General features: G+C 38.7%; 1 protein-coding gene and 1 long non-coding RNA gene across 5 annotated transcripts; one reads left to right on the forward strand and one right to left on the reverse strand.

Annotated features, from left to right (window-relative positions):
• Positions 1-680: 680 nt before the first annotated feature.
• On the reverse strand, positions 681-25,145 carry fli1rs (Fli-1 proto-oncogene, ETS transcription factor-related sequence). Of its 4 annotated transcripts, none has more exons than XM_034698729.1 (10): positions 25,005-25,145; positions 15,899-16,104; positions 13,401-13,567; positions 8,494-8,697; positions 6,925-7,011; positions 4,843-4,911; positions 4,621-4,683; positions 3,207-3,254; positions 2,898-2,984; positions 681-1,731 (listed from the first exon to the last, which is right to left on the reverse strand). In XM_034698729.1, the coding sequence occupies exons 1-10, from the start codon at positions 25,020-25,022 to the stop codon at positions 1,208-1,210; spliced, it is 1,473 nt and encodes a 490-aa protein (XP_034554620.1). In that variant the 5' UTR covers positions 25,023-25,145; the 3' UTR covers positions 681-1,207. The 4 variants fall into 4 exon arrangements, with proteins under 4 accessions (XP_034554620.1, XP_034554622.1, XP_034554621.1 ...); XM_034698731.1 differs by lacking the exon at positions 25,005-25,145 and adding an exon at positions 24,723-24,788; XM_034698730.1 differs by lacking the exon at positions 25,005-25,145 and adding an exon at positions 24,447-24,690.
• On the forward strand, positions 6,641-8,743 carry LOC117823523. Its single transcript, XR_004633422.1, has 2 exons — positions 6,641-7,202; positions 8,386-8,743. It is a non-coding gene; the product is annotated as an uncharacterized LOC117823523 (long non-coding RNA).
• Positions 25,146-27,682: the final 2,537 nt, after the last annotated feature.

A 27,682-nucleotide genomic window follows, 5' to 3' on the forward strand; every position in this document is an offset into this window, starting at 1 on the left:
AATTAAATAAATGCTGCTCCTCTACACCAGTGTGGTCTGAAACTGAGGTTTCCTCAGAGAAGACAGCTGTGTTATTACGGAGTGTTTGTTATGTGAAAGTGTGTTTATTTAGATGTTTTATAAAGGAAAACACTGCAACACAATAAGAAATATGCAGGGGTGCTTGTACATAATGTCCAGTCAGTGTTGATATGGTGTGCAGTCCAGTAATCCTCCTGTTAATGAGACAGAATTAGCACTATTTAGGAGTTCATGTTTGGTTGCTTTCTCCCAAACAGAGTTGTGCTGACATCAGTCTGAGCAGCTGCACCTGTAAGTTTATCTTGTAGGTGGTAACTCAAACTGTTTTGCACACAGCTGACAAGTCAAAAGTAATACCCACTGAGGGTGTGGGAGTATTTTAAAGTGAGTTGCTGTTCAAAAGCCCCGTGGTGTCATTATTTTCCACCACAGCAGTAGTAGGAAGACGCTCTACAATCTTTAACTACATGTGCAATGAGAATGGGATTAAAAAAAAAAAGCATTTATGTGGGACTTTAATAAATTGCAATAAACATGTTAATGCAGATAAGTCAAGAGAGGAAAAAGGCACTGAAAGCCTTTTTCAATCTAAAAAATCTAAAAAACACAAGCCCAGTTTTTACCCAGAAGCTGTAATCGATAAAGCTCACAGAAGTCAATTTTTAAGATACAAGCGCCATTTATTAGCTTTACATCATGAGTAAATGTTACATTGCTACAAAACAGTCATTCTGTACAATTTCTCCTTTACAAATGTCAGGTCATTTAATGTGATAACTGCAGTTTCCGACCCTTGAAGTGAAAAATAGTTACAAAACTGTGGTGCTACTCAAACAGTAAAGATTCCGACTGTGGTCTTTACAGGTTCTATTAAACAAAGTACTTACACAATAACTTGGTTTCATAACATTTGAACAGTTAATAATACAGTGCGTCATCAGTATATTCATGAAAGTCTTGACATGAGTATAATAGCAATCACTTTCATTCATCACATTTTGTCCTTTAATGAGGAATGTGGAAAATTCATCATAATGCCTTCTTTAAAACAGACCGTAGCGTCATATCACCCTCAGTTCAGACAGGGTTCAGCTCAGGTGTGTCCTGGTTGGAGTGTGCTCTTGTTTTTTAGCACATTCAGGCTTCTCTCCTCTGTTATGAGGTTCACGTGTGACAGACATTGTCCTCAGTAGTACGAGCTCAGGTGGGAGTGAGAGGCAGGATGTCTGGTCATGGCTGACCCAGGATAGATCGGGCTGTTGGAGGAGTTCCAGTAAGTTGACGGAGGGCCGAAATAGTTCCCGGGAGAGACGGGCATGGGCGGAGGATGGCCACCCATGAAGTTCATTTTGGGCTGATGGCTGTGGTACGGCTGGACGTACGACATCTCAGTCTGGTACTTAACAATCCCTCCTTCTGCTCCGTGATTCTGATGCGCCTGTGAGATGCCCTGGAAGTCAAATTTGTAGGCGTAGCGCTTTCCGTGCACTTTAGTCATGATGTTTTTGTCATAATAGTAACGCAGAGCCCGGCTCAGCTTGTCGTAGTTCATGTTGGGCTTGCTCTTGCGCTCTCCCCAGCGCTTGGCCACCTCATCTGGGTCAGTCATCTTGAACTCGCCATTGGTGCCCTCCCAGGTGATGATGCCGGAGTTGTTGCTGTCTGAAAGAAGCTCCAGGAGGAACTGCCACAGCTGGATCTGCCCTGAACCTGTGGAGAGAGAAATAAAGAGGAAGGGTTGAGGAATCAGGAGCTGACTTCTGTGTTTGTTTAGGCTAAAAAACATAAAACAGAATTACCAGAAGTAGATTTGTAAAACGTCTGTGCTTAACATTCAAAGAGGGACTACATGGAATCAATGGCTGCTCAAAAAAATTAAGGTTTGACTGTTCATACATTATTTTCATATGATTTGGCATAAAAAAATTATAAAGTTGAAGGGTAAATGGATCTATGATGTAAGGGAAGACATTTCAAAATTCCCAGAGAGGCCAATAACGCCCATCATGAAATTATATATTCTGATTAATACTTAAAAATAAAATCCAACCACCTGACCCTCACATAATCTCATTGGATTATGTTGATTATTTACTTTCTGAGGGAAAACTAATTCCTGTTTCATTTTTAATCACAGTAAATTATAAAAACATTAATATAATATAAAATGCATCATCAAAACGACCTTTAAGGACACTTTTAAAAAACATGTAGTACAAAATGACCAAAAGTCGATCTGACCATCGTTGGTAAAGATTACAAGAACTAGCAGGTGAACGAACTGATTGAAGATGTGAAATTTGTAATATTAGTGCCAGATTGTAGCTTTGAAATAGCAAAACATAAATGATAGAGTTCATATTCAGGAGTGGTCAAAAAGCAGCAAACCCCTAAACATGTGCACGGAATATAATTCATACATTCAGTTTCACTGTATTTGAAGTTAGAGGAAGAAATGCGTAAAACTGAATGATACAAAAAGTGTCCGAAAGAAATATGCACTCATTTAGGAAAAGTGACGACTCTGTAGTTAAGTGGGGACAATGGCTCCCCTAGAGGTTCAATTATTATTTTCATGGTCCATCACTTTGGAGGTTGTAATAATTTGAGTGATGATATAAAGCTATAGAAACCAGGTTCCCTTAAAAGAAGCTTAAAAAAACAAACTGTTCTTCTGCATCTAGTTACTCCAGGACCCTGGACAGCTCCTCTGTTTTCCTTCTAACAGAGTCCTCAGGAGTTGGTAATGATTTGGTTTCTTTTCTGATACTTATATAACACAAATCTAACTCTGAAGTCAGCCTGTTTTTTTCCACCAAATGTGACCTTTTCACTGTTTGGTTTGGATGAAGACAGACGTCAGGGCAGAAACCTACCCACAGGCCTGTGAGCGCTGGGGTCAGGCAGCTTGTATGGACTTTGTTTGCCTGTTCGGTTCTTGGATGAGCTGAGGGCTTGGCCTTCTGTGAGGAAACAGCAGGGCAAACAGTCATTTTTGGTGATAGGGAAGCCCGATTGTGTCTCAGCATAAGCGTGAAGCAATTCTGCTGACAAAAGGTAATGCTTGATGTTTGCGTCATTTTGGCAGTGCCTGCCCTGCTTGCTTCTCTCTCATGTTGCCAAAGCAGACAGTGTAAAGGCCTCATTTGTGTCGCTATTTATCTTGTGGTGGTTCGGATTCTTACCTGGGTTGGCTAGTCGACTGCTAATGGGCCCTAATGTCTGATACGGATCTGCAGGGAAGAAGAAAAATCTGATTATTTTCCCGTCTCCTTTCTTACAAATATGACTTTGTGTCTTTGTAGGCTTAATGTTTGCAAAGTTCATTTAAATTTCAGCTCATAAATGAGATCAAATTTACACAATAATTGAATATGTGATGTTTGAGTGCACAGCAGACTAAACCCCTGCTGTGTTTGTCAATTTGAATTGATCTGATGTTTGATATCAGCCATGACCCTCTGTTGCAGCATAAAGAGGCCTTGTGGATGGCATGAAGATGAAAATATGTGGGATCCATTAAAACAAGACGTATGGTCCCCAAAACACGTGTCATACTGACGGGGGAACCCCTGACTTTTCCTTTAGTGCCACCATGTGGTTGACATTTGTTTATACAAAAGTTGGGCTAACAAATTTTCTATGGTAGTTTTCAGATGCCTGTCAGTAAACTCTGTTTCTTCATGCATCTCCTTATGTTAAAGCTGTGATACATTTCAATATAAAGAAATGTGGCACAGAGAGCGGGGGACATGCAGGAAAGGGTTGTGGCCTGAAGAGAGGCCTCTTTATGTGGGGCGCTTGCCTTAACTGCTCGGCTAAACCGATGCCTCAAAATATATTTTCTTTCAATCTAGGGATGTTCTGAGGTGACAAATTCACCGGTAATTTAAACAGGAATTTGAATTACTTCTATTTTATCTAAATGTAAGCGTAACAGTGCTGAACTGCGCCGTGCTACAAGATTCCATCTGACTTCAGTGCATGTTTACATCCGGGTAGTAGAGCAGTATGGCATTCTGACAGTAGCCATTAACCAGAGCAACAGTCCTGGCTAGTGTACACATGAACAGCATTTCAGGCGTAATGATAAAAATAATGACAATGTTATTGATTTGTTTAACTGTCTGGTAATGCTGATGCTGACTAGCGAGGGAGATGACTTAGTCAACTAAATGCACACATCCTTAGCACTGTCATAGTTTTGAAAAATACACACATAAACATATGCATAAAATCTGTAAAATAAAAAGTAACATTTCTGATTTCATTTATTCACTGGAATGTTTCTTTACCACATTCCCTGTAACACCCGACAGAAGTAGTTCTTCTATTTGGCAGTTTGAGGAAATAACATCAGCTTGTAACAATCGAAAAGCTACCAATCTTTGCATGTAATCGATTCATTACAAAATGATCTTTTTTTGTGGATCAATGCAGTAGCACTGTACATGATGTTGGGCTATTCAGAGGTGTCTATATTTTGTGCATCCTTACTTATAATCAGAACATTCTTTAGAAACATCAGTGTCACCCCTTCTTGTTTGATGTTTGCAGTGACCAGGATCCATGTGATTTAAAAGTACTTTGCCTTCATACCTTGCACAATTCTTGGAGCAGGATCTGTGACTCTGGTGCTGTGTTGGTGCTCCATGGAGGGTCCTACAATTGAAAGTAAAAAACGTCTCTGAATTTGTTGTATCTTCATCTGTTACCTTTTCTTAAATACAGTACGAGTTCATTTCTGTGCCAACCCAGTGGTTATTCCTGCATGGAAATCCTGTTGTTTGGTTTCATATCACTCAGTTTTTGTTGTCATACCTTTTGGCACTGCAGTCATGGTGTTTGCCGGCCAGCTGTTCCTGCGGCTGATCTCATCAAAACTGCTCTCTGTAAACACCCAGAAAAAAAGAGATGAGACCAGACACTGACGGGCCTCAGGCACTAAAAGTCTTTGAAGCGGACAGCTCAGCCATAACAGGAAGGAAGTCAGTAAATGGTGACTAAGACAATAAGAGTTTGGAGGTCTGAAGATGACCCACAGTTTCTTTGGCGAGTGTTCTTTTGTTCGGGCCACCTCTGTCGCCACAAGATTGTGAATTGAGTCCCCTGAGTGGGACCCATACCCCCCATTTCCTGAGCCGGTGCAGCTGTTTCCTGTCTGAAACTGGCTGTTGAGTTTTAGACTCATCAACGTTTAGAAAACTGAGGCCTGTGTTGTGCCAAGGAACCGTTTAAAACTCTTGAAACTTCCTAACATGGTTTCTGAAGCGTTCTTTACTGTATTTTACTTTTCATACTTAAATCATTCAAGTTGTTTGCCGTTATCTGATGAGTTTGAGAACATGACCCCGAGTTTATATTCACACCATGAAACCTCCAGACAAATCTGAACAATGTGACTGCTGGAAAATAGTGGCAGTTGAACAACAAGTGAAGAAAAGTGACAAAGAAGTTACATTCTGTGTCTTGTATTGGAGTCAAATGGTTCCAGGATAAAAGCTGAGCGGTTTTGAGACGATGGTGAAAAGATTTTAGATTTTGATCTCAACTTTTCCTGTTGGACATATTCATTAATTTAACTGAGTTTTATGCAGAATGTGGATTTTTTTTGAGCAGATACTGATGAAATGCTCCTGGTGGCTCATACCGATTCAGTTACTGCCTCATTTTATTCTTATTTTTATATCTTAAAATGTCTAGTTTATGCAAATCTGAGGGTTAGAAGGTTCAGATTGAGTGAGCAAAGAGGTACATGTATTTTAGTCTGAAGCTGTTGTCCAAATAAAGCCCTCTAAGAAGTTAGGAGGAAAATAAGTCTTTGGTAAAACTGCTTAAAGCTCTTAGAAATAAATCCTGACATACGGTCATGACTGCTATTGTTTTCTGATGACACGCCATAAAGGTTGGGGACTGCTGTTGTAAACTGTTTTGTAAGCGTTTCATGGTTTTATGAAAACTCAAAATGACTCATGACCTCAGCTGTCAGATTCTTCTAACACAATAAAAAGGACTGCTTTCCTTTTCTCTTGCCACTCTCACCAGCTCTACCACTGCCATTTATTCCAAAGCAGATAGTGTACAAACAGAATCAATATGCATTAGTCAATGAGCAGTCTTAAACATTTAGATGCTAAAAAGCTGGATATGCAGATGCAGTGATCACTGTTTGGGTTATTAGTAAGCTTGTTTTTTTTACCAAAAAGCTGCTCAAACATTCAGTTAAACTTTATTAAAATTTGAATAATAAGCAAAGGAACAACTGGTGACTTTGGCATAGGTCTGCAGGATATGAGAACATTTGCAATGTGCGTTCACATATTCATTTTTGTCAATTTAGCACATTTATCACAATTTTACAGTATTGTACATACAAGTGTCAGCACATTTCCCTACCTGCTTGCTATGTTTTACACAATACCTGTGTGTCTAAAAGTAGATCTAAAAGGCTGTTGTGGTTTTTCCAACACTAAACTGGAACCAATTAATCTGAGGTTAGCTGTTAGTGAGCCTGAGCATCATCTGATGTCATTAAAATATGAAAGTATGGCAATTAAAGCCAGGCCTCCATGTTGAGAAAACATTGGTGTTTGCATAGACCTTTTTTTTAATAAGTGCATTCAATTTTGACTTTTTTGATGTGTTTACTGTGAAGGTTTGTATCCCGATAAGGAGGACATTTCAATTAATTGCACGGCCCTACTTATTTTACCTTTTTTTTATAGTCTAAAGCCTGCCTGTGAGAAAAGGCAGGGACAACAAACAGATCCTTCAAGGTGAAAACTCAAAGCTGTTCAGACTTTAGTTTTATTTCTAATCTTTGATGAGAATAAGTGGATTGATGAAATACATGTCATGGCCTTGAACGAAAGGAAGAAAATGAAGTGGAGTGGATGATCTCACCTGCTTTGACCTGTAGTCTGGGCTGTGGTGCTGGGGGTGGTGGTGTGTTGTTGGTGGGAGTGGTCGGGTAGGAGAAGGTAGGGCTACCTGAAGCAAAGACGAGAGCAATACTACATTATCTTTTTTCTTTTATTGATAGGGCAGCTAAAGAGAGACAGAGAGTGGGGGAAGACATGCAGAAGATGGTCGTGGCCAGGAGTCGAACCTACAGCCTCTGTATATGGGGCGCATGCTTAAACTGCAAGGCCAACTGGCGCCCCAACAGTGTCTTCTTTTAAGTTATGTACATTACATCTCATACACAAAGTATAATTCACTCACTAAACAGAACCAATGTAACCATTTTAGTTATTTAAACCCAATCTATTCCTGACTTTGCCAAGTAGTAAGGGTGCTTAAACCAAACCAATCTGAAACCGGCTCATCACAACAACCATGTGTTTTTGGCATGGATGTGTTTAAATGAGGGTTTGTTGCAAGCCATTGGCTGGTTGCAACACCTCAAGGGGTCCTATAAGATCGTGGAAGAGTAGAGGCTACATTGGTCGGATTGGTAAGAGGGCATTGTGTTCAGACATTTGGGCTGAATATGGCAAAGGGCTACACTGGTTGCATCATATATAGAGTTGCAAAATTCTGGGAATTTTCAAAGTTGGAAACTTGCTGTGGGAATTAATGGGAATTAATGGGAATAAACAGGAATAAACCAGGAATTTACTAAATTGAAGGTTGGCTCTTAATAGGGAACTTAGATATAGTTGGGGAAAATATATTTTAGCATAATCCTGACTAAAAAAAAAAACAATTTCATGCAAGTACAGTTGAATATCTCTGCTATTCCTCAACCACATGCACATTGCACACTGCTCACTGCAGGGCTATTGAGACCACGCCCCCTACATGCACAGTGCATTCCTCCATCACATGCACAGATGATATCTATTTTGGATGGATGTCTGTTTATAACAAAACAAATATTTATGCTTGGATATGATACCTTTCCATTAAATTACCCTCAATTCCCAGTTAATACCCATAAATTCCCATAATTCCCATGAAAAGTCTCCAATTTGGAATATTTCCAAAATTCCCCAGCTTAACTTCCCATGGAAATTTACCTGAACTTTCCGGGAATTTACTGGAATTTTCCCACCCCTTTTCAACCCTAATCATATAGAAAAACCACAATTCTAGGAACTTGAGCTTCAGATGGGATCATGATCTTAAAGCCTCAACACAAAGCCCTGAAAGGATCTCATAATTATCTAAAGTATAGCAGTGTTTGTTTTACATTACATTCTCATGTTTGAGAAGCTAAAATTAGCATTATTTTATGAGTTGATGTGAGTTCTCATCATTAAAGCTCATTATTTTAAGTCCCTTGGCTGGTCCAATCATTTTTAAGATACCTATCTCAGACTGGGAACACCTGTCTGATTCTATTTCTGATCCTGTTTACAGGTAAAAACTTGCCGTTCACAGAACAATGAGAACCTTTCACTTTGTCAGAGCTAAACAATGTTATCAGCTGGAGAGGGAGAGATATCTGAGAGACGAGGCGAGCCTTACTCTGCCGGAGGTAACTGAGGTGTGAGAGCAGGATGTCTGCGTTGTATGCCGACGTGAGACGCATCATGTCGTCTTTGGTCATCTTGCACAGCGCTTTGCCGTCCAGTGTGTGGAAGAGCATGACGTCCACCTCCTCCAGGACGTACTCTTTAATGGCCCAGTCCAACCACTGCCGCACATGGTCCTGTGTCCACACCTCAGGATCTGATATTACAAGCATAAAAATAAAGTCTTCAGTTATACTACTGTATCACAAAGTTTCTTACTTTCTGTCTTTAGTCATCAACACTTTGCACTCAAGACTTTTAATCAATGAGGATGCAGCTCAGGTTTCCAGTCACAAGCAGAAAGAGTTGTCTCATGTATCTGATCACTGTTCTCTTAATAACTTTTTAACTTTATGTAATATATTTTTACAGCCTGCCTTAACTATGTGATTGGAGTCCACAATTACAAACAAAAATGATGAAATCAAAGACTGGAGATAGTCTATTCAATCAAAGTTAAACTCTAGGAGACAATTGTCATGCCTTAGAACCAGGCTCAGTTTGGCTATCTGTAATACCTTTACCCAACCTTAAACTCTGGTGCCATGATGCTTGACATTGTTGGATGTTAACATGCAATTCTCTGTTAGCTTATTTAGTATTTCTTCACATTAGCATGGTGATAGATGTTGTTCTATTAATTCCCTTAATATTTTTGTAAAGAATGAATAGTAGGAGGAAACTTCAGAAGTAACTGGATGAACTGATTTTTTTTTTAAAGTAAACCGTGAAGGTGCTAAATAATGTAGGAAACACCTTAGATATAAAGACCTGTCAAACAAAACGTGATATTAGTTGTGAAGTAGGTGTTGGGTGGATGAAACAGGCCTTTGAAAATAATTGCTTGGTGTCATACTCAAAGCAAAAGTAACAGTTCCTTCTTCTGAGAGCCTCAACAATGTAAAAATATGCTTCTTTTTTTCAGTAATGAGCTGTCTTAAATTGAACTACGATGCCTAAATCACATTAGAACCAACTTAAAGCTATGTCTAAGAAACTACTTCTCTTCTAAACATGTAGTAGCTCTATTTTGTTTCTGCTCTACACATGCGGCCGCCTGCTCTTTATGTTTTTCTGGTTGCCACAGTTTTAAGGAAGTAAACAAATGAATGCAGATAATGGGAGGCCTGTGTTTATCTGCATTAGGACTGGGCCTTCATATTTTAAAATATATGGCTTTCTTTAAGATTCTGTCCACATTTCCAGATCTGAAGCAAACTGCAATAAAGCTAAAATAATAAAAGGTGTTATTGATAAGACTTTCAAAGGTGTTTATTTCATGTGGTGCATAAAGTTTTTCCTCAAAATCTTTGAATAAAAAACCCCACATTTTTAGCTCTTTTAAAATATCTGTCATAACTACGAAGTCATGATTAATGTTTCTACGGTAATGTCATGGCAGCTTAGAAAAAAACATATCACCAGTCTTATTCTGGGCAGCAGACTCATTTCCAGTAGCATCAAGTCACAGCCACTGGGAACTTTCCAGTAGCTTTGAAGTGCCCGTAAAATTAGCCAGGAGCTGTTGAGGCTACACCCTCAGGTCCTGATTGTTCTAAGTTAACACATGCTCCTGTGATGTAACATCCATGTATTATGAAGCAGAATAACACTGTGCCGGTGACTCATTTATGAATCTCGTCCACAGATTCCTCCACACCTGACTAAAATAATGTATCATATGGGATCCCGCCACACAGATTTACTCACTGAAACGTGCATGTGAACACGCCACACTGAGCTGCTTATATGACGAGACAAATGGAATGATGACGTATAAGGAATGTGAAAGAGCGAGAACATCAAATATGCAATCTGTTTGGGTTTTGAATGGTTAGACTGGTGATTCATACAGTGAGGATGAGTACAGACCAAGAGTCATCTCATTCTTAACTTGCTCAATGTTTGACTGTAGAAAAATGTAAAAAAGCTCAATCTTCCTGAATGCAAATTTTAAAAAGTGTGTTGATCTTATCGAAAAGTGACCAATTTCTTAGTCATTTAAACCAAAGCTTAAATTCTAACTACTGACTATTGTAAAGGTTACTGAACACTCAGAAAACAGTCACAATTTAATCATTTATTCAACAACTAATCTAAACACAAGATCACAGAATCTGCACCAACAACGTCACATTAGTTTGGTGAGTGTGGCAAACATTAGCAGAGCTAGCACCACCAGTCTTCAGTTCTCCTGGCAAGTTAATGTCCTCATGCCTGTGCTGGTTACTGGTCAGTCAGATGCTTAGTTAACCAGACACAGCCTACATGTAACTGTATCTCTATTTTAAAAATACTGCCAAACCGTGCAGCGCCACAACAAACCATCTGTCATCTGTGCTTGTTTACATCAGAGCTGTAGAGCATCATGGCACAAGCCATTAACCACAGCTGAAGCTCTGGCTAGTGGAGGGTGGATGGGTGATGGCCTAAGCACAACATATTCCCGGCACTTTCGGATTATTGCAACTAGAGATATAAATAATTTGTTTAATTGACTAGTAATTTGGATGCTGACGAGGAAGGGTGACATTTAATTAACTGTTAAATTGACTAAATGCACATCGCTAGCAACAGCTTTGCTAAAATGAAGGATTCATACTTCAGTGCAATGGGGTTAATTTATTATTGTTTGTCAAAAAAAAAATTCCTTGAACATTCATAAAACAATTACTCATTCCAGTATTGTTCCAAATTACTTTTAATAATAATAATACTAATAATAATAATAATTTTATTTGTAGAGCACTTTTCGAAACCGAGTTACAAAGTGCTTTACATGGGCAGCAAAATAAAACAGGCAGTTAATAAAAACACACAAGACAAGATAAAGAAATAAAACCCATTTTAAAAGACATGCAATTCCCCTAAAATAACTCTAAATGAATACAATTCTTTTAAAATATAGGAAGAAGGTTAAAATAAAATAAGACTCAGATAAAATCCTGGAAGGCTCTGTGATAAAAGTTTGTTTTAAGAAGGGATTTAAAAGAGCTCACTAACTCAGCAGACCTGATCTCCAGAGTGTCGGACTCCTCACTGCGAACACCCTGTCCCCTTTAGTTCTCATTTTTGTAATTGGAATGCACAATAAATCTAGATCCTCAGGTATTGAAAGGTCTGCTGTATAGCTTGGAGTAAGTCCATATAGAGCTTTAAATGTAAAGTAAAATCTTAAAATCAATTCTAAAACATACAGGGAGCCAGTGCAAGGAAGCTAAAACTTTTAACTGTAGGCATGTTTATAAGCTCTGTTTTAAATCAGACTGCAGTTCATGTGGTAATCAGCCTCCCCTGAAGACTTGCAAACATGGAACATAAATCATTGATTATATTTTATCACAGAGTGCAGTTATTATATTTTAATATGATGGTACAGTGATGAAAAAATAAATTGTTTTTATTTCTTGGATATGAAATGTGCTTGTGTTAAATAGTGTAGGGTAAACATCAGCAGAGATATGATTCAGTAACTCAAATGTTAGCTAGTTTTCTTATAGACCAAAGACAACACATATATTAACAATGTGGTATATTTTGATGAGGTATACAAGCTCAGTCACCTCCCTGGACTATTTTCATATTTCTCTTAGTTGTGTCGGCGAAGTGGCAAATGTTTTCTTATTGGTATCAAATTGTAAGAGTTAGAGCTTGAGATATTGGGTTTGGTAAATGGTGGTTTGTGAACTAGATAGTTTGGTTTTCTCTGTTTAAAAGAAGAAGTCTTGGGTTATTCTACACTTTTCTTATTGCCAACTGATCCCATTACACTGTGGTTTTAACATTTCCTCCCAACATTATGTTGTACTTCTGCTTGAAATACTCACTAGTGTGATTCAATCCATAGGCAAAAATAGTCCCAAATAAATGCAGTGTAAATGGGACTGAGCCAACAGCTCTTAGTCATCAAAACAAACATGTCAGCTTGTTGAACAGTGTGGCTCAAAATAGTATGATTTTTTAATAATACTTGTAAATATGGTTATTAAGAATATTGAGAGTGTTGCCATTTTATCTCGAGTAACATCTTTTGCTTCTGAAATTATCTTCAAAACTTGGAAATCTGTATCAATAAAGTTATTTCAAATGTAGCTACAGGAAGCAGGATGATTGAAACTATAAATGTTTCACATATGTCTTCTTAACTTCACAACCCTTAAGAGCTAAATTTACACCTCAGGCTTCACAGTTTTTTAGATAGCATTTATTTCTAAACCCTGATGTCATGCATCACCAGACAACCTGAACCCTGCTGCTGTTTAGCAGATATATTGCAGTCCGGTCACAGTTGGTAGTCGTAGTTTAAGAGAGGATCGTAAAGTTGTGTCCAGATTACAAAAGCAATAAAAGAAACACAATTGTGTTGCATTACTCACAAGAGTTAAAGCACAGGATGATGTGATGTGTGTTTGAATCAAACATAAAGAAACCAGATAGGTTTATTATTGATTTTGTTGTTTGAGACTTTGCTAAATTAACAATGTGACTTCTTCAGATTGGTTAAAAGTGAAAAGTCAGGTCTGATTGTAAGGACAAGAAAAACAAAACTTTTAAGATGCTTATTTTTCTAAAGGAGGATGGATCAGTCATTTCCAGGAAGTCAGAAATCTAAACGCTGATAAGCTTTTGGGGCGTCAAGCTAATTTGTTGCTCTAGTTGAAATTTTAGAACTCAAGTGAGTTCCTGTCACATGTTGCAAATGTACGCCCCCATCATTCTGAATGTCTGTTGAATTTATTTGCTCAACAAATTCAGTTTGCATTTGTCATCGCACTCCCAGGTTCAGTTTTTTGACATCTCATGGCATTGGTGGTCTGTGATGTTGGCGGGTGTTTTTAAAGGTAGAGTGTTTCAGCTCACCTGCAGGTACGATGACCCTCTTCTCCTCTGTGGTGCTGCTGGGCGGGGTGGTGGTCTGGGGGCTGACTCGAGGCTCAGGGTATGAGGTCTGGTATGACATCGGTGCTCCGTCGTTGCTCATGTGTCTGGAGCGTTTGGTGACACTGCAGTCCACGGGGGACGCACGGCTGTGACAGACAGAAGAGAGAGCTTTAATTCAAGACTAGAAGACTATATGTGTCTTACTCTGTATCTGTACAGTTCAAGTTACCAGCATTTCAAATGAACTATCTACTGTCTGGCAATAGACCCCCGAGATGTCACAATTTCAACAAGGTGAAAGTTTGTGTATTAATAACTACCTGGTAGAAGATAAATGCATACTCAGTATATTTTACAGCAACACAGATCCAGGCCAAAAGTCTGAAAAGGTGTCTGGTGGTAACCTGGAGCCATTTGCATCCACTTAATAATCATTTAAAATTAAATGTACCCTAGTTAACGGAAAGTGTTTAATAAATTAAAAGGTTATCACAATGCTCTGTCATACTGTGGAACCCAAAAGTGCGAGAGAGCCTGTCATTATGAGCTGTTTTAAATACTTCTGGGCTTTGACCCGTCAGAGATCAGTGGATAGCTTTTAATTGCTTGTTTTTTTTTTAAGGCAGTTCAGATCAAGCACTTCTGATACAACCACTGAAAACTAATACAAATCAACATGTAAAATATTGGACTCTGGTTGAAATGGTTGAAGTTCAACTCAGAACAAATAAAGTCTTATTTATGACCTTCTTTATGTAGAGATCTGCCTCTAGTGGCTGATAAGTTACACCTGACATCATTAGATGGAAAATACTGATCCATCCAATTGGAGGTAGGTCTAACAATATATGTGCTGTTTGATTATTCAGTTAGTCTGGTCATCAGGTTAATATTAATGTCTTTAGATGATTAATTGCATAGTAATTTGGTTTGGCCTCAATATTGCTATTCTTTTTTTGAATTTCTGAAATAGTTTATTTTGTTTCGTTGCTTTAGTTTGGGAAAATTGTTAACAATTAAACAAATGTTGAAGTTAAACTATGAGAACAATACAATTTGGGCAAAATGATTTGCCTGAAAGAGCTGAGCAGGTATGTGAGTAACTTAACGTAAGAACTTGTTAGCCATTAACTCTTTTCCAAGAAAAACACAGAGAACCTTCAAGCTAGCAAAATGTTCTGGCACTTTTGTGGAATTTTTATAACTTTTTGCTCCCATTTTCTTGCATCTCCTCTTATGAGGTAGGGGAGAACGGGGTTGGTTGTCACACTTTTTACTGTTTTGATGATTGCTCCCTACATTAAATGGAAGTTTAAGGTGTTGGCTTGGAATGTGTATCCCTCTCATTTTCCAACTCATTGTAACAAAGAGGCAATTAACTATCAAAGACACTCTGACACATTGTGACAACCAACCCCATCACTGGGACGGTTGTCACACACTATGGGGTTGGTTGTCACACACTATGGGGTTGGTTGTCACAATGGTATTTCAATGGGAAGAATCTTTTAAAAAAGGCAAGAAGGCAGAACTAAATTTGAAAGTTTAATTGCACTGACAAGGCCTACATAACTTAATGCATTTTAACATAAAATGAGCATAATGGCCTACTCAATGGCCTACTCAACTGGTTGTTACATGTGACAACCAACCCCAAAGAGAATGTGACGACGAACCCCAACTGTAATTTTTTGCTAGCATCAAGGCTAACAACCATCTAACAACTATTTAGCTAGCTAATAAAAATCTAAACTATAGCTTTCCCCTCACACTTTGTAAGGGTAACACTTGTTTTGTTATAAGCCCATCGTTTAAAAGCCTAGAAGAAAAATACTGAGGAGCTGAATATTTACAATTTGACATGAAAAACACAAAAAGTCCTCTCACCTCAAGTTCAGCTGTCTTACTCAAGAGAAGACTATGTAGGTGAGCTCTGATCCTAATTCTGGAAATGTTTATACCCCAATTTGAGAGACAGTGCCTTCTGGTGGCGAGATATAACAAGTGTGCCAACCAACCCGTGTGACAACCAACCCCGTTCTCCCCTACTTGTGGCAGAAAATATGTTTGTAGAAAAGCAGCTATATACATTGAAAAATGATGAAAGGCATGGACTCTGTATTTGAGTTGTCAAGTGTATTTGAAACCACTGCTATTAACTCTGACAATTAAAAAAAGAACTACTCATGTAAATTACAGATACCTTAGGTTTTACATAAGTAGTGTGTTAAACCTACTGTTTATCTAACAATGACAATGTAATTTATTTTTTAAGATCCCAAAGGTTCCATTTTAACAACTCAAACATTTTTGCTTTGAAACATCAAAGAACAAAGGGACGTATTTGGTAAGTGAACAGTAACCAAACCATATCAGAACTTGGAAAATCCCAGACTGCTGACCTGGTTTGTGAGAAAACTCCAGTCAGATAATCCGGGAACCTGTGCTCCCCTGTGCCTCGTCTCGTTCTGACTCACCTGGTTCCATTGACGTGTTCGCCTCTTTTCCCAGAGTTTTGTGTCCCCGACCCCACCCACTCTGGCTCGGCAGGCTCAGGACTCTGTTTTGATGTCTGACCGAAGCCTCCTGGCGACGTCATCTCAGTCTTCATGTGCATGGCCGGGGCTGCGGTGTATGGCGGCTCATATATGGGCTGATCCTCACTCACCACGGACAGTGCTTCCTGTCCCAACACAGTCACAGCAATCAGTGTCAAGTCAGTCAGCTGTTTTTTCCACACTCAGACTGAAGATGCTTCAGTGAATGTTAACAAACGTGAGGGCTAATCAAGTAGTTTTTTAAGTGAGGAATAAAACAGGACCATGTTTCCATTTTTCTAAGAGATGAGAGGAGAAATATACCAAAAATTGTCTGTCCTTATTGACCTTATTAGATTATTTAAATTAATAATCAAATTGTGCAACAAAAAAAAAGCTGCAAAGAAACATCTCCCATCCCATGCAAACAATATTCACTGCAACAAGAACAAAAAAGTCAATAGTGACAAAATGGTTCTCCAAACAAACATTTTTACTTGTTAAAATGTAAAAACTGAGTCTTAAATTTTCCCTGGACATGATCATGATCACACAATTGACATCATATGCAGAATTTGTGGAAGTGTATGTCGCATAATAACCTCCTAAATCAAACACATTTACTTTTTTTGCTCTACACTCTAGCAGACATAAGTAGAGCTACATGACGATTTGTGTACCTTGAGTCAAGATAATGTTTTTTATATTTTTATTAGTCCATGTTGTTGTAGAATCCACTGACTTCACTGCTTTTTAATGCAACAAGTCCACATACGGCGCTTACTTAAAGGCACAATATTATTTTGAGGATTGGGACCATTTTGCGTTACTTCATCCTCTTCAAGCTTTATCTACCGTTGTCAAACATTTGGGGACTTAAGAGACCAGTTTCTGGAATTTTGGAAGCAACATGTTGTCCCATTCTTTCCTGAGATAGGATTAACAAGTCAGGCAGGCCAGTTTAGCACCTTGACTCTTCTACTATGGAGCCACGCTGTTGTAATATGTGCAGAATGTGGTTGGCATTGTCTTGCTGAAATATGGGAGGACTTCCCTAAAAAAAGGCATTGTCTAGATAGCAGCATATTTTGCACCCCTTCAAAGTGAAGGACCCGACATCCATGATTTCCAAAAGTACAGTTAAATTTTGATTCGTCAGACCACTAAATCTCAGTACATCATAAACGGGCTCTGGCATCTCTAGATCATGTTTATATATGGTTTCCTTTTTGTATGGTACTGTTCATTCCTGCATTTGTGGATGTGGTGGTTAACTGTGTTGACAGACAGTGGTTTTTGAAAGTGATTTTGAACCCATGCAGTGATTTCCACTTCAGAGCATGTCTGTTTTTTGGGGGGAATTTTTTAAGTTATATTTTTGGGGCTTTTACACCTTTATTTATAAAGGAGAGGACAGTATAGTGTAGGAAACTGGGAGAGAGTGGGGGAATGATATGCGGGTAAAGAGGCCGCAGGCTGGATCCAAACCCGGGCTGCCCGCTATATGGGTGCGGCGCAACTTAACCATTAGGCGCCCATCATGTGGGTTTTTAATGCAATTTTGCCTGAAGGCTCAAAGATTATGGCTATCAAGTGTTGGTTTTTGGCCTTCTGCCTGTTTTTTTTTTTTTTTTTTTACAGGGATTTCTTTTGTTTACATGTGTTGTTGATGAAATTCAATTTAATTTTATTGTTTTTCAAACTATCAAAATCTATTTTCATCCAACTTTTACACAGCATCTCAACTTTTTTGGTATTGTGGCTGTATTAAATCTATGTGCCAGTTTTCACATTTGAAGGTAGAACTGTTAGGAATTGTGTGAAGGCATGTGAAGCTGTGTAATCTTAGAGAACATCAGCCACCTTAACCACATTTTTATTTTGTCGTTAGGATTGGGGTTGCGAGGGTGGAGGTGTTACCTCAAGGTGGAGTCTAATCGATATTCAGGTCTGTCTTCCTGTGTTCAGCAACTACTGCGAGCTCTAAAACCAGCCCAAGATGGCATCTCAATCTGCATTCAGTAGGGCGAAAACAGCGGACCTGTTGTTAAGTCTGCTGCTCAAATTAAGTGTGTGTGTGTGTGTGTGTGGGGGTGCATGTGTGCGTGTGTGTGTGTGTGTGTGTGTGTGTGTGTGTGATCGCTGCAGCCTGAGTGTTTGTTTAGAGGAGTTGAGCATTGTCTTTGGGCCTTGTACGTCACTAGCGTGCTGTTTCGGTGGCCTACAGGAAACCTGGCCGCCATGTGCAGAGGAACCTTTTGGCACAGGCCAAGGGAGAGGAAATGGTGAAGAGGGGGGGCACGGTGTAAAAATGTGGGTCATTTGAAAGCTTGAAAACAAGCCTGTAGTCTGGGGAGGAGGGGGGTTGGGTTCACTGGGCAGGGAGAAGACTAAGCCTTGATTGAAGTGCCGCCTCCACATTGTGTTTTTCCCCTCTTTTTTCATTGTGTGTGTTTTTTTTTAGCTCAATTGTTGTCCGAAGATTGTAAACCACTTCTTAATGCATGGCACACAGTTTGGCATTTCCTCCAGGCTGCAGACAAACTGAAGTAAGCGGTATGTGGGGTTTCATTAACCTGCAGCCTCTGCTTTTAAGAATGAAGTGGCGTGCTGGATACACCCTTTATTTCAATCATATTGTTTAAAACTGAAATGATGAGTCGATTAATCTATTAGATGTCAAATTTTAAAATAATAAGCAGCTATTTCGATAATCTATTAGATGTTTTAAACAGTTGAGTCCAGTGTGAAACTGTGTGGCGTCTTTTCTATGAAAATCAATCAAATACTTCTGGGTTTAGGGTTAATAAGACAATTTTAGGATGCCATCTTGGGCTTTGGATAACACTGATTGACATTTCTGACCATTTTTTTGACATCTAATCCGCAACAACTTATCAACTCCTCAAGAAAAAAAGGCAAATTAATTAACAGGGAAAATATTACAAGTTTAGGAGATATTAGAAGATCAATTGTAATGTTCAATATGTTTATTTTTAGAGGCACCAAGTGGACATACCTCCACGATTTATTTACTTCTTTTTCTTGATGACCAAAAAGATCTCAACTTATTTATCTCATTAAAAATAACAAAGCTTATTTTCTTGAGATACCTGTAAATCTAGAAAACAGTGGTCATTTATTGTTATATTGTGTGTGATTATATTGTATTTTAATATCTGTACAGCACTTTGGTCAACTGAGGTTGTTTTAGATGTGCTTTATAAATAAAGCTTGACTTGACTTGGTCAGTGTGACTGTCTCGACCATGACATGCCGTGCTGCCATTGTCCACACTAATATGTTACGTGAAGACTATTTCCCTGGGTTTTGTGTTTTGCTCTGTGGATACAAGCTATGATCATGTGACATTAAGTAATCTGATTTTAAGATGTTGAGAAAAAAGCAACTCATTATCACCGGAAGAAAGTAAATACATGTCAGCTTAGGGCTTCTGTATATCTTTAACTCAATGGACAGTTTATAATAAAAGCCTGAATGTCAATGCAACGGAGCTAAAGTTAGCGCCTTTTTAATATTGAGCATTTTACCCATAGACTGTATCAAATATGGACGTAGTATCCGAGATGTCACCCATCTGTTTCTGAAGAGCTGTTTTGAGGCCAATCGGCGGCGGCAGCCATATTGCTGCTGTGGAGCTAGTGTGATGTAAAGAGGCGGAGTTTGAGCCTCCTAGCCAACAGCTACAGCCCCTGCAGTCAGCTGTGCCTCTCATTGGAAGACTATTAATCTCAATATCTTTGAAATTGCCACGTTGGAAAAAAATTCACCCCCCTCACAGTGAGAGACGATCAAGAAATTAGCTATCCAGACTACACTCGTCTTTAGTACCAGACTGTAAACATGTTTATTTCTGCTGTAAAGAACGGCTTTTTCCCATTCATGTGTATGTGACTTCTGGAGCCAGCTTCAAGCGGATCCTCAATGAACTGCAGTTTTTAGCACTTCCGCACTGGACTCATATTTTTAGACCAGAGGTTGCAGCTTGATTTTACCCCATTGTCGTTGAAACACATGGCCTACATTACCCATGATGCAGTGCCAAACAATTGGAATTTCTGGTTTGTGAATATGAAAGCAGCTAATTTTTTCCTAGAAATTTAACTTGACATGAAGGGTGGTCCAAAAGGTCTGAAAGACTCGCTCTGTCCAACATTTCAGGCCTTCAGATTTTTTTATCATCAAAATTGTGATTTTCAGCTCTGACCGACCATGACTCAGGTGACCTCACTTATGGTTATTTATTAGTTTCCAGCACTCTCTGGAAACATATGATACTTTATGAAACTGTGTTTCAAACTCCTACAGTGATTATCTCCAAGAGCTGTAATACAGACTGAGATCTTCAAATGTTTAAATTAAAGCTCCAGTGAGGAACTTTCTGTTTGTGTCGATTTTGGCGCCCCCTGTGGACAGAGTGTTACCTCTTATTTCTTTGCTGATCTTGTCCTGTATAAGTGTAAGTTTTGTTTTCTGGTGGGGAATAAAAATGTATTAACGTCAAGTTCAGATTCTAAAAATTACACTAGAAATAGTCAGTTGTGTTGCTGATGGTATTGATTGCTTTTGTAGGTCATAAGGAGGCGTCACCGTTAACATCAGTCTGTTTCATCACCAGTCAAAAACTCCTCACAGGAGCTTTAAGCTTAAATCAAATAAAAACATTCTAAAAAAGATATGTAACGTTGTTCAGTAATCGACCACACTCTTTTTCTTTTTCTCTCCTTCTGTTGGTTTGCGTTTTGCACTTCTGTTGTGTTGTCCTCTTTCCCCCAGTCTTCTCTCACACGCACGGTGCCTTTAGAGGCCTTTCTCTCTGTGCAGAAGTGAAACAAGTAGCTGTCAACAGCTAGTTTTGCTCTCTTCTCATGAGCCTAATCACAGTGACTATTTTTGCTCGGTGATCAAAGTTGATTTTTATATGTTTTTAGCAGCTTAACACTTAAACTTTCAATATTATCATGACTCACAGGCACTCATCACACTCATACTTCAGCACAGAGCGTTTAGTGACAGGCTCATGTTTCACAACCACAAACGCATACTCCCGCTTTTTCTTCATCTTCCTCTCCTCTCTCTCTACCTCGCTTGCTCTCTCTCTCTCTCTCTCTCTCTCTCTCTCTCTCTCTCTCTCTCTCTCTCTCTCTCTCTCTCTCTCTCTCTCTCTCTCTCTCTCTCTCTCTCTCTCCCCCTCCCTCTCTCTCTCTCTCTCTCTCTCCTCTGCACACTGATACAAATAAACTCAAATGTGGCCTGACCGCTAATACCACAACTGACTTCCTGTTCAATGTGTTCAGCCTGTTACTCAGTGACACAAAACAACACTTATAAAAACATGACCTTCTTCAGGCTCATGCTACCTTGTGCCTCGATGTCCTAAAATTTACACCGGTTTGGTTCTATTTCACAGTAAACACCTTTTTTTCTTTCTTTCTGCGAGAGCACGAACATCAAGTCCTGAACGGAAAGTTTTGACTTGGTTTCATGTCAGCAGCTTTTGTGGGTTGCATCATTCAGTCTTACCCAAAACCAAGAACTCAAGAGTGTGATCACAGACTGGTTACAACACAGACTTTTATACTTCTTATATTTCTACCGAATTACATTTAAAGAATTACTATCTCTGTTCCTGAATAGTTAAAAATTAGCTGGCAATAATGCTATGAATCAGACATTGTGGGTGTTGGTGCTATTTTAAAGATGAAAGGCTCTCATTTTTAATGCCTGAAACAATTAAATAGTTAAGATAATAATCCTGTTGAAGAAAATATGTCTGCTTTAAGATGTGATTTTATATTTGCTGTATTCAAATTCAAATCAATTCATCATCCCTTAACTGCCAACATTTCCCTTCTGTTGTCAGCAGAGCTGCAGCTAACAATTATTTTCATCGTCGATTAATCGTTCAGTCCATTTCACGATTAATTGATTAACCATTTAACCTTTCACATGTCAAAATGCTGTTAAAAGGCTCATTACAAGCCTGGGTAACACTTCTTCCAGCCAGCTAGCAGTAGACCCCAAACACTCCTTATTAACTGTTAAAAAAAGTAGAAAATCCTCACATTTCAGAGACTGGAACCAAAGAAAAAAGTTTGAGATTTGTTTTGTCTCGGTTTAATTTTAGTTTAATCATTAAATTGCTGCGGTTCTAGTTCCCTGCCTTGAATCCAATTCTAGATCAATGTCTGGGAACCAGGACTGTAACTATACTTATTTTTATGATATTTAAGCAGCCTGTTGTTTCATGGAGTTGTATTTTGTTTTTCTAAACATCAGAACTAAACCGGTAGACATGACAGCTGTGTCCAGAGCGAATTCAAAATAGATGCAACCTCATCAGATGTTGGCTTTTGATGAAACAGTCAATAAGACATTTTAACTATGGTGTGAGGCAGGTTGAAAAATCCAGTTCTCTTATTAAGATACAGTCACAATCGAGTCTGCCGACTCATAGTTTCTGTTTGTGGTGACCTTAAACTTTGAGCTCCTCATAAAGCCACTAAAATGTGTCTGCTTTTTGCACAAAAACAAGATGTTTTCATCCAGTCTTTGCTTTTAGTTTCTTGTGAATTAAAAAAGTAGCTTCACATGTCTGGGCCTTTAAAAAAATGATTAGAGTAAGGGTTGCAACCTGTGGGATTTCTGCTTTGTTTAAAGGGGTCACAAGCCAAGAGAGGTTTGGAGTCTTTGCAATAAACTACAACCACGGATGTGGTTAGTTATAACTTTGATGCTTGCACCAGTTATTAGACTGAAATCTGAAGAGCGTTTAATCTTAAGGCATTTTATGTCATGTTAGTCGCTTCATTTCCTCTTCATTTCTTGGAAAAGCACTCATGCTTGTTATAAAGCTGATGGTGACATATTTTTGTACCATAATAAACCTCACAGTGAAAATTTCTAATTTAATTTAGACAGTTTTTGTAAAACTGTACTAATGAAGATAGATTTTAAACTGAGGGTTCATACATATGTATGGTTAAAATGATGAAGTTAGTGATTAGTGGATCTGTTTTTTTTTATGTGTTTCTTCATATTAAAAAAATGCAGAAATTGAGTTAACTCCTTTTTGCATTTCAGTCTACAAATGACTTCCACATACTTCAAAATATTTCAATAAACATGTGTCTGTTAATGCTATTGGAGGATTCATCTGCTCCATTAGGCCACAGTATCAGGCCAGAGATCGAGTTGTGCAAAGACTCTGTGCTCTCGCCATGTCTGAAGCAAGTGGCAGAAAGCAGAAGTAAGAGTTAAGCTGATTTTGCAAAGGCCTGAGCAGCTGCGCTTTGTGCCTCACAAACATCGATGCGGTTTTTCACAGCTCGAGGGCCCCTGGCAGCGCGCGCGGGGGCCTCTGCAGGCTGCATACTCAGAACAGGACTCGGGGCCTGGTGCACCTCCCTGCCTGTGTGAGCGGACACTGATGGGTTACAACAATGCAAAGGACTCAGTTTGTCCACTGTGTTTCTTTCTGGAGGAGCTTTGTTGCCTTTTCGACATTTTTTTCTAGCTGGGGAGCGGAAATTTGTGCGGAAAGTCTGAGGTCTGAGACAGGAAGCCTGCAGAGTTCAGATAACGACACCTGACAAGTGCTGCTCCTGTTTGCAGCTATAAATTAGACTTAAAATAACCTCAAACACACAATCTGCTGCCACACAGAACAAGAGAATAGTTATCGAAAATATAATAATAATAATGTTTTATAGACTTCAAGAAAGAGCATCAAAACCGCTTAAAGACCAGAATATGAAAAAAAGAATACCTTAAACTTTGCCTATTTAAGTTTCAGGATGTCCACTTGTCATGCACTGGCACTTTGGTGACTCACTTAGCTACTTTTAAAGTCATTACGAAAACAATGCAACTCTAATGAATTCAACATCCAAAATGCATTCACTTATGGGTGAATATGTTCTAAGAAGACAAAACAAGAGAAAAACCAAGAATCAGCCTTTTTGTTCCTTCTTTGTCTGATGCGCACTTTTTCCCCTGTTTATCGGTTGGCTGAACCAAGGCGTCATTTTGCTTAATTACCTATCTATAATTGAACGAATCGATATGTATGAGTGAGAAGTAATACTGCTACCAAGTAGGAGGGGTTCTTGGACAAGTTTCAATGCCATTTTACAGATGAATAAATAAAAGCCAGCAGGCCAATGTTGCATGGAAGGCGCACATTCATTACCTAACCTAGGCCTAATAATGTTAAAACGAATACCATTCGAAAAGCCTCTTTGTGGCACAAATCACCCAATAAGCTATAACATGTTTATTTTCTCTTGTTTGTATCCATGGGTGTTTTGTGTTACCTCTATCAAAAAGTCACTTTTAATCTTAATTCCTGACACCATGGATCTTTCTTCTGCGTTTTTAAGAAGATATAAAATTAAAAGAAACACTGCGCTGTTTTTATCAGGAGAATATAAACGGATTTTAAAGAAAAACATGTTTTTTTAAATACCAGTTATGATGGGAATGGATCCTCCTGCTGTTTAAAATCAGGCTCAAACTGTCCAAGTTGATCCATGGCGCCTTGAGGGACACCTGCCGACTGCGCACCAATAAAGTCCCACATCCCTTCATTGACTTTCCCCCCGTTTGAGAAACAGAAAGCTGTTTGGTAATGTTCATTAACTAAACTCTTGTGAGTTGTTTGTCTCATTTCACGGTTCCCTTTTTTTTTTCTCCACAAAAAAAATTAACTCGAATAAAAGCTGCAAATTTGTTCAAAACGAACCGTGCGAGTTTTGGAGAACCTCTCTGGCGACTGCAGCCGGCCACCAATTAGTGCTTTTATCAGACTGTAAAGATGTAGCGGTTAGTTGTGTTATTATAGAGCCGACATACAACCACGAACGGGAAGGAAGAGGAAATTTTGTACAAGAAGGAAAGAGTGGGGAGCTCGCATCACCGCCTCGACTCTCTCACTCAGCAGCACTTAGTGTTGTTGGTGTGGGTGGCTGCCTGTCGTTTCATTTTCCCCGCAGGTAGCAGCTTTAAAAACGGTTCAAACACGTACCTTTATCGTACAGTCCATTGCAGCAGTGTGGCGCTCTTTGTCATTGAGTCTTTTTGGTAAATGTTGCAGCTAATTGAGCCTTCAAACCTCACTTCAATGCATGCAGGGGTGCATCAGCTCTATGGCGCAAACCATTGCAGCTACAATTTTTTTGCTCACAGACCATAACCGGATGGAAAGTTTCTCTCTCTCTCTCTCTCTCTCTCTCTCTCTCTCTCTCTCTCTCTCTCTCGCTCTCTCTCTCTCTCGCTCTCTCGCTCTCTAAATTGGGAAGTCACTCACTGAAACTGTTTCTCATGAAACCGACACTTTCTGCCTTACTGCTCAGAAGGAAAACAACAAAGCTCACTAGTTTGTGTGGGTTTTAGTTTTATTCAAACTAGAATACATAAAAAAAGAGAGGATCTGTTTTTGGCTGTTTGATTCAAGGAACTTCTCAATCTCAGTTCAATTCGTGCATTTGAAGATTTAAATGCATTCTGCCATGGATGTAGGCACATTTTACACCACAATGCCAAATTTATAAAAAATGATTCAAAAGCATCTTAGCCTTTTGATGTGTGCTGGCCAAATGTAAAACAGCCAACAATGTATCTTATAAGCTCTAAGGTGTGCAAAGTACAACAGATTGTATTGATCTTATTGAGGGATAAATAACTAGATGTAAAATGTTCAAAAATACAATATTTAATGAGCAATGAGTTTCTTTTTTGCTTTTCACCATTTGTGTTGTTTAAAAATGATAGTTTATTCGACTTTGCAACCACAGGTGTTGGATTGGGTAATGTTCCGTTCCAAGGCAAACCTAAAAACAGTAAACTTGAAATACTTAAACCCCGAAAATGTATCATAATTTGACAAAACTTTACATTAACCACATGGATGTTCTGTCCCAGACAAGTCCCTCTTTGTTTCACCCCACCCTATTGAAGATAAGCACACAACTGAAACAAAATAAGCCAAAATTTAAAACTCATTGAATTTATTAAAATTACAATTCCAAAAGATCAGGATGCTGTGTACAATGTTGATTAAAAAACTGATTGTGATGGTTTGCAAAAGTTTTCAAGCCTATTTAACTGAAAATAGTGCAAAGGCAACCAAATAAGATAAAATGCTGAAACTGAAAAATGTTTTCTGAAAAACCTATGCGTATTTAACACTTTTCAAAAAAGTTTGGACAGGGGCAACAAAACACTGTAAAAGTTGTGTACGGCTAAAAAATCTCTCAGTACAGAAGAGACTATACCGAAAACTAATACAGGATAGCTTTGATATTTTGGCCCTTAGATCACAAAGCTGCATTGAAACCAGACATAACTCTGTAGTGGAAATCACTGCAGGTTTAAACTGTGCCAATCAAAGGGGAAACCATAGTTAACCATGATCCAGAAATCCTGGCAACGTCTCTGTGACCGAGCTCATGAAAGATGTACTGAGGTGAAGAGGAAAACTTTCCTGGGGTCTGGTGATTCAAAATTAAACATTCTTTCAGGGAATCTCGGACCTATAGTCTCTGCTGCTATAAAGAGGTGAGGGATCACCTGGCCTGTTATCAGCACAAAATGCCAACATCCTTGATGGTATGAGGAATGCATAGGTGACTATGGCATCGGTAGCTTACACATTCTGAGCGGCACCATCTGTGCTGAACGATATATACAGGTTTGCGAGCAATATACAGTATCATCCAGACAATGCCCTGTTAAGGGAAGACCTTTCATATTTCAGCTCGACGATTCCAAACCACAGTATTCCTGTATTACTCCGACATAGCTCCAGAGAAGAGTTTGGTCTCTTAACTGGCCTGCCTGAAAGTCCTTACTTGTCACTCAATAAAATGAAAAATGAAATGAGACCCTGAACTGTTGAGCAGCTGAGGTGGTAAAATTAGGCAAGGACTGGACAACATTTAACTTTCAAAACTCAACATTACGCTTTCAAAACTCCAGAAACTGATCTTTGCACTATTTTCAATTGAATATAAGCTTCGAAATGATTTGCAAACCAGGAAATTCTGGTTTATTATCCCCTATTTATACAGCGTCCTAACTTTTCATATTGGGGTTGTGAGGTATTGACATTTGAGTTTCCCCAGCATGAGCGTAACCTCAAAGAAAAATGGAAAGCAAACAAATCAACATCAAACTGCACTTCTTTGAGCAGATAAGTGATAACATGCAGTTTTTCAGACAGTCAGTGGTTAGAGCCTTATCCATACCAATAGTGTGCTATCAAGAAATAACAGACCATTACTTTGACATAATGACTAATCAGAATCAAGTATTTTACAAGGTTGTGTAAACTTTAATTTCCATTTCATTATCCGTCACTGAAACAGTCAGCTTTGCTGGAGAGTTGGAGTTATTTTTTAGTGGTAACATTAGAGTGTATTTTGGTAGTCTTTAAATTTCAAATGACATATTGTTTTATATTTTAATATCTGGAAGAGTTCACTCAACAATGTTCAGTCATATTTCCCTTTTCTTTTCTAACACTATGCATTTGTGACCTATGATGCTGTCACATATCAATCATGGGCTCTACATTGGATCTAATCAAAACCATATCCTAGCAGATTATATCATGTGTTGAACCTTGTTATTTACACCATTTGTCCTATTTTTGTTTTTCCAGTTACAGTTTGAGACAAAATCTGCAAACATTTTGTCAGATAT

Source organism: Notolabrus celidotus, chromosome 12 (assembly GCF_009762535.1).
Source record: "Notolabrus celidotus isolate fNotCel1 chromosome 12, fNotCel1.pri, whole genome shotgun sequence".
In the NCBI taxonomy this organism is placed as follows: Eukaryota; Metazoa; Chordata; class Actinopteri; order Labriformes; family Labridae; genus Notolabrus; species Notolabrus celidotus.

What these genes read in the sequence shown, in the direction of transcription:
- fli1rs (XM_034698729.1), bottom strand. An exon ending in TGCTCCAAGAATTGTGCAAG is followed by an intron (nt 3,255 to 4,620) that starts GTATGAAGGCAA and finishes TCTTCCCTGCAG; the next exon opens with ATCCGTATCAGACATTAGGG. An exon ending in CAGCGCTCACAGGCCTGTGG is followed by an intron (nt 1,732 to 2,897) that starts GTAGGTTTCTGC and finishes CTCTCTCCACAG; the next exon opens with GTTCAGGGCAGATCCAGCTG.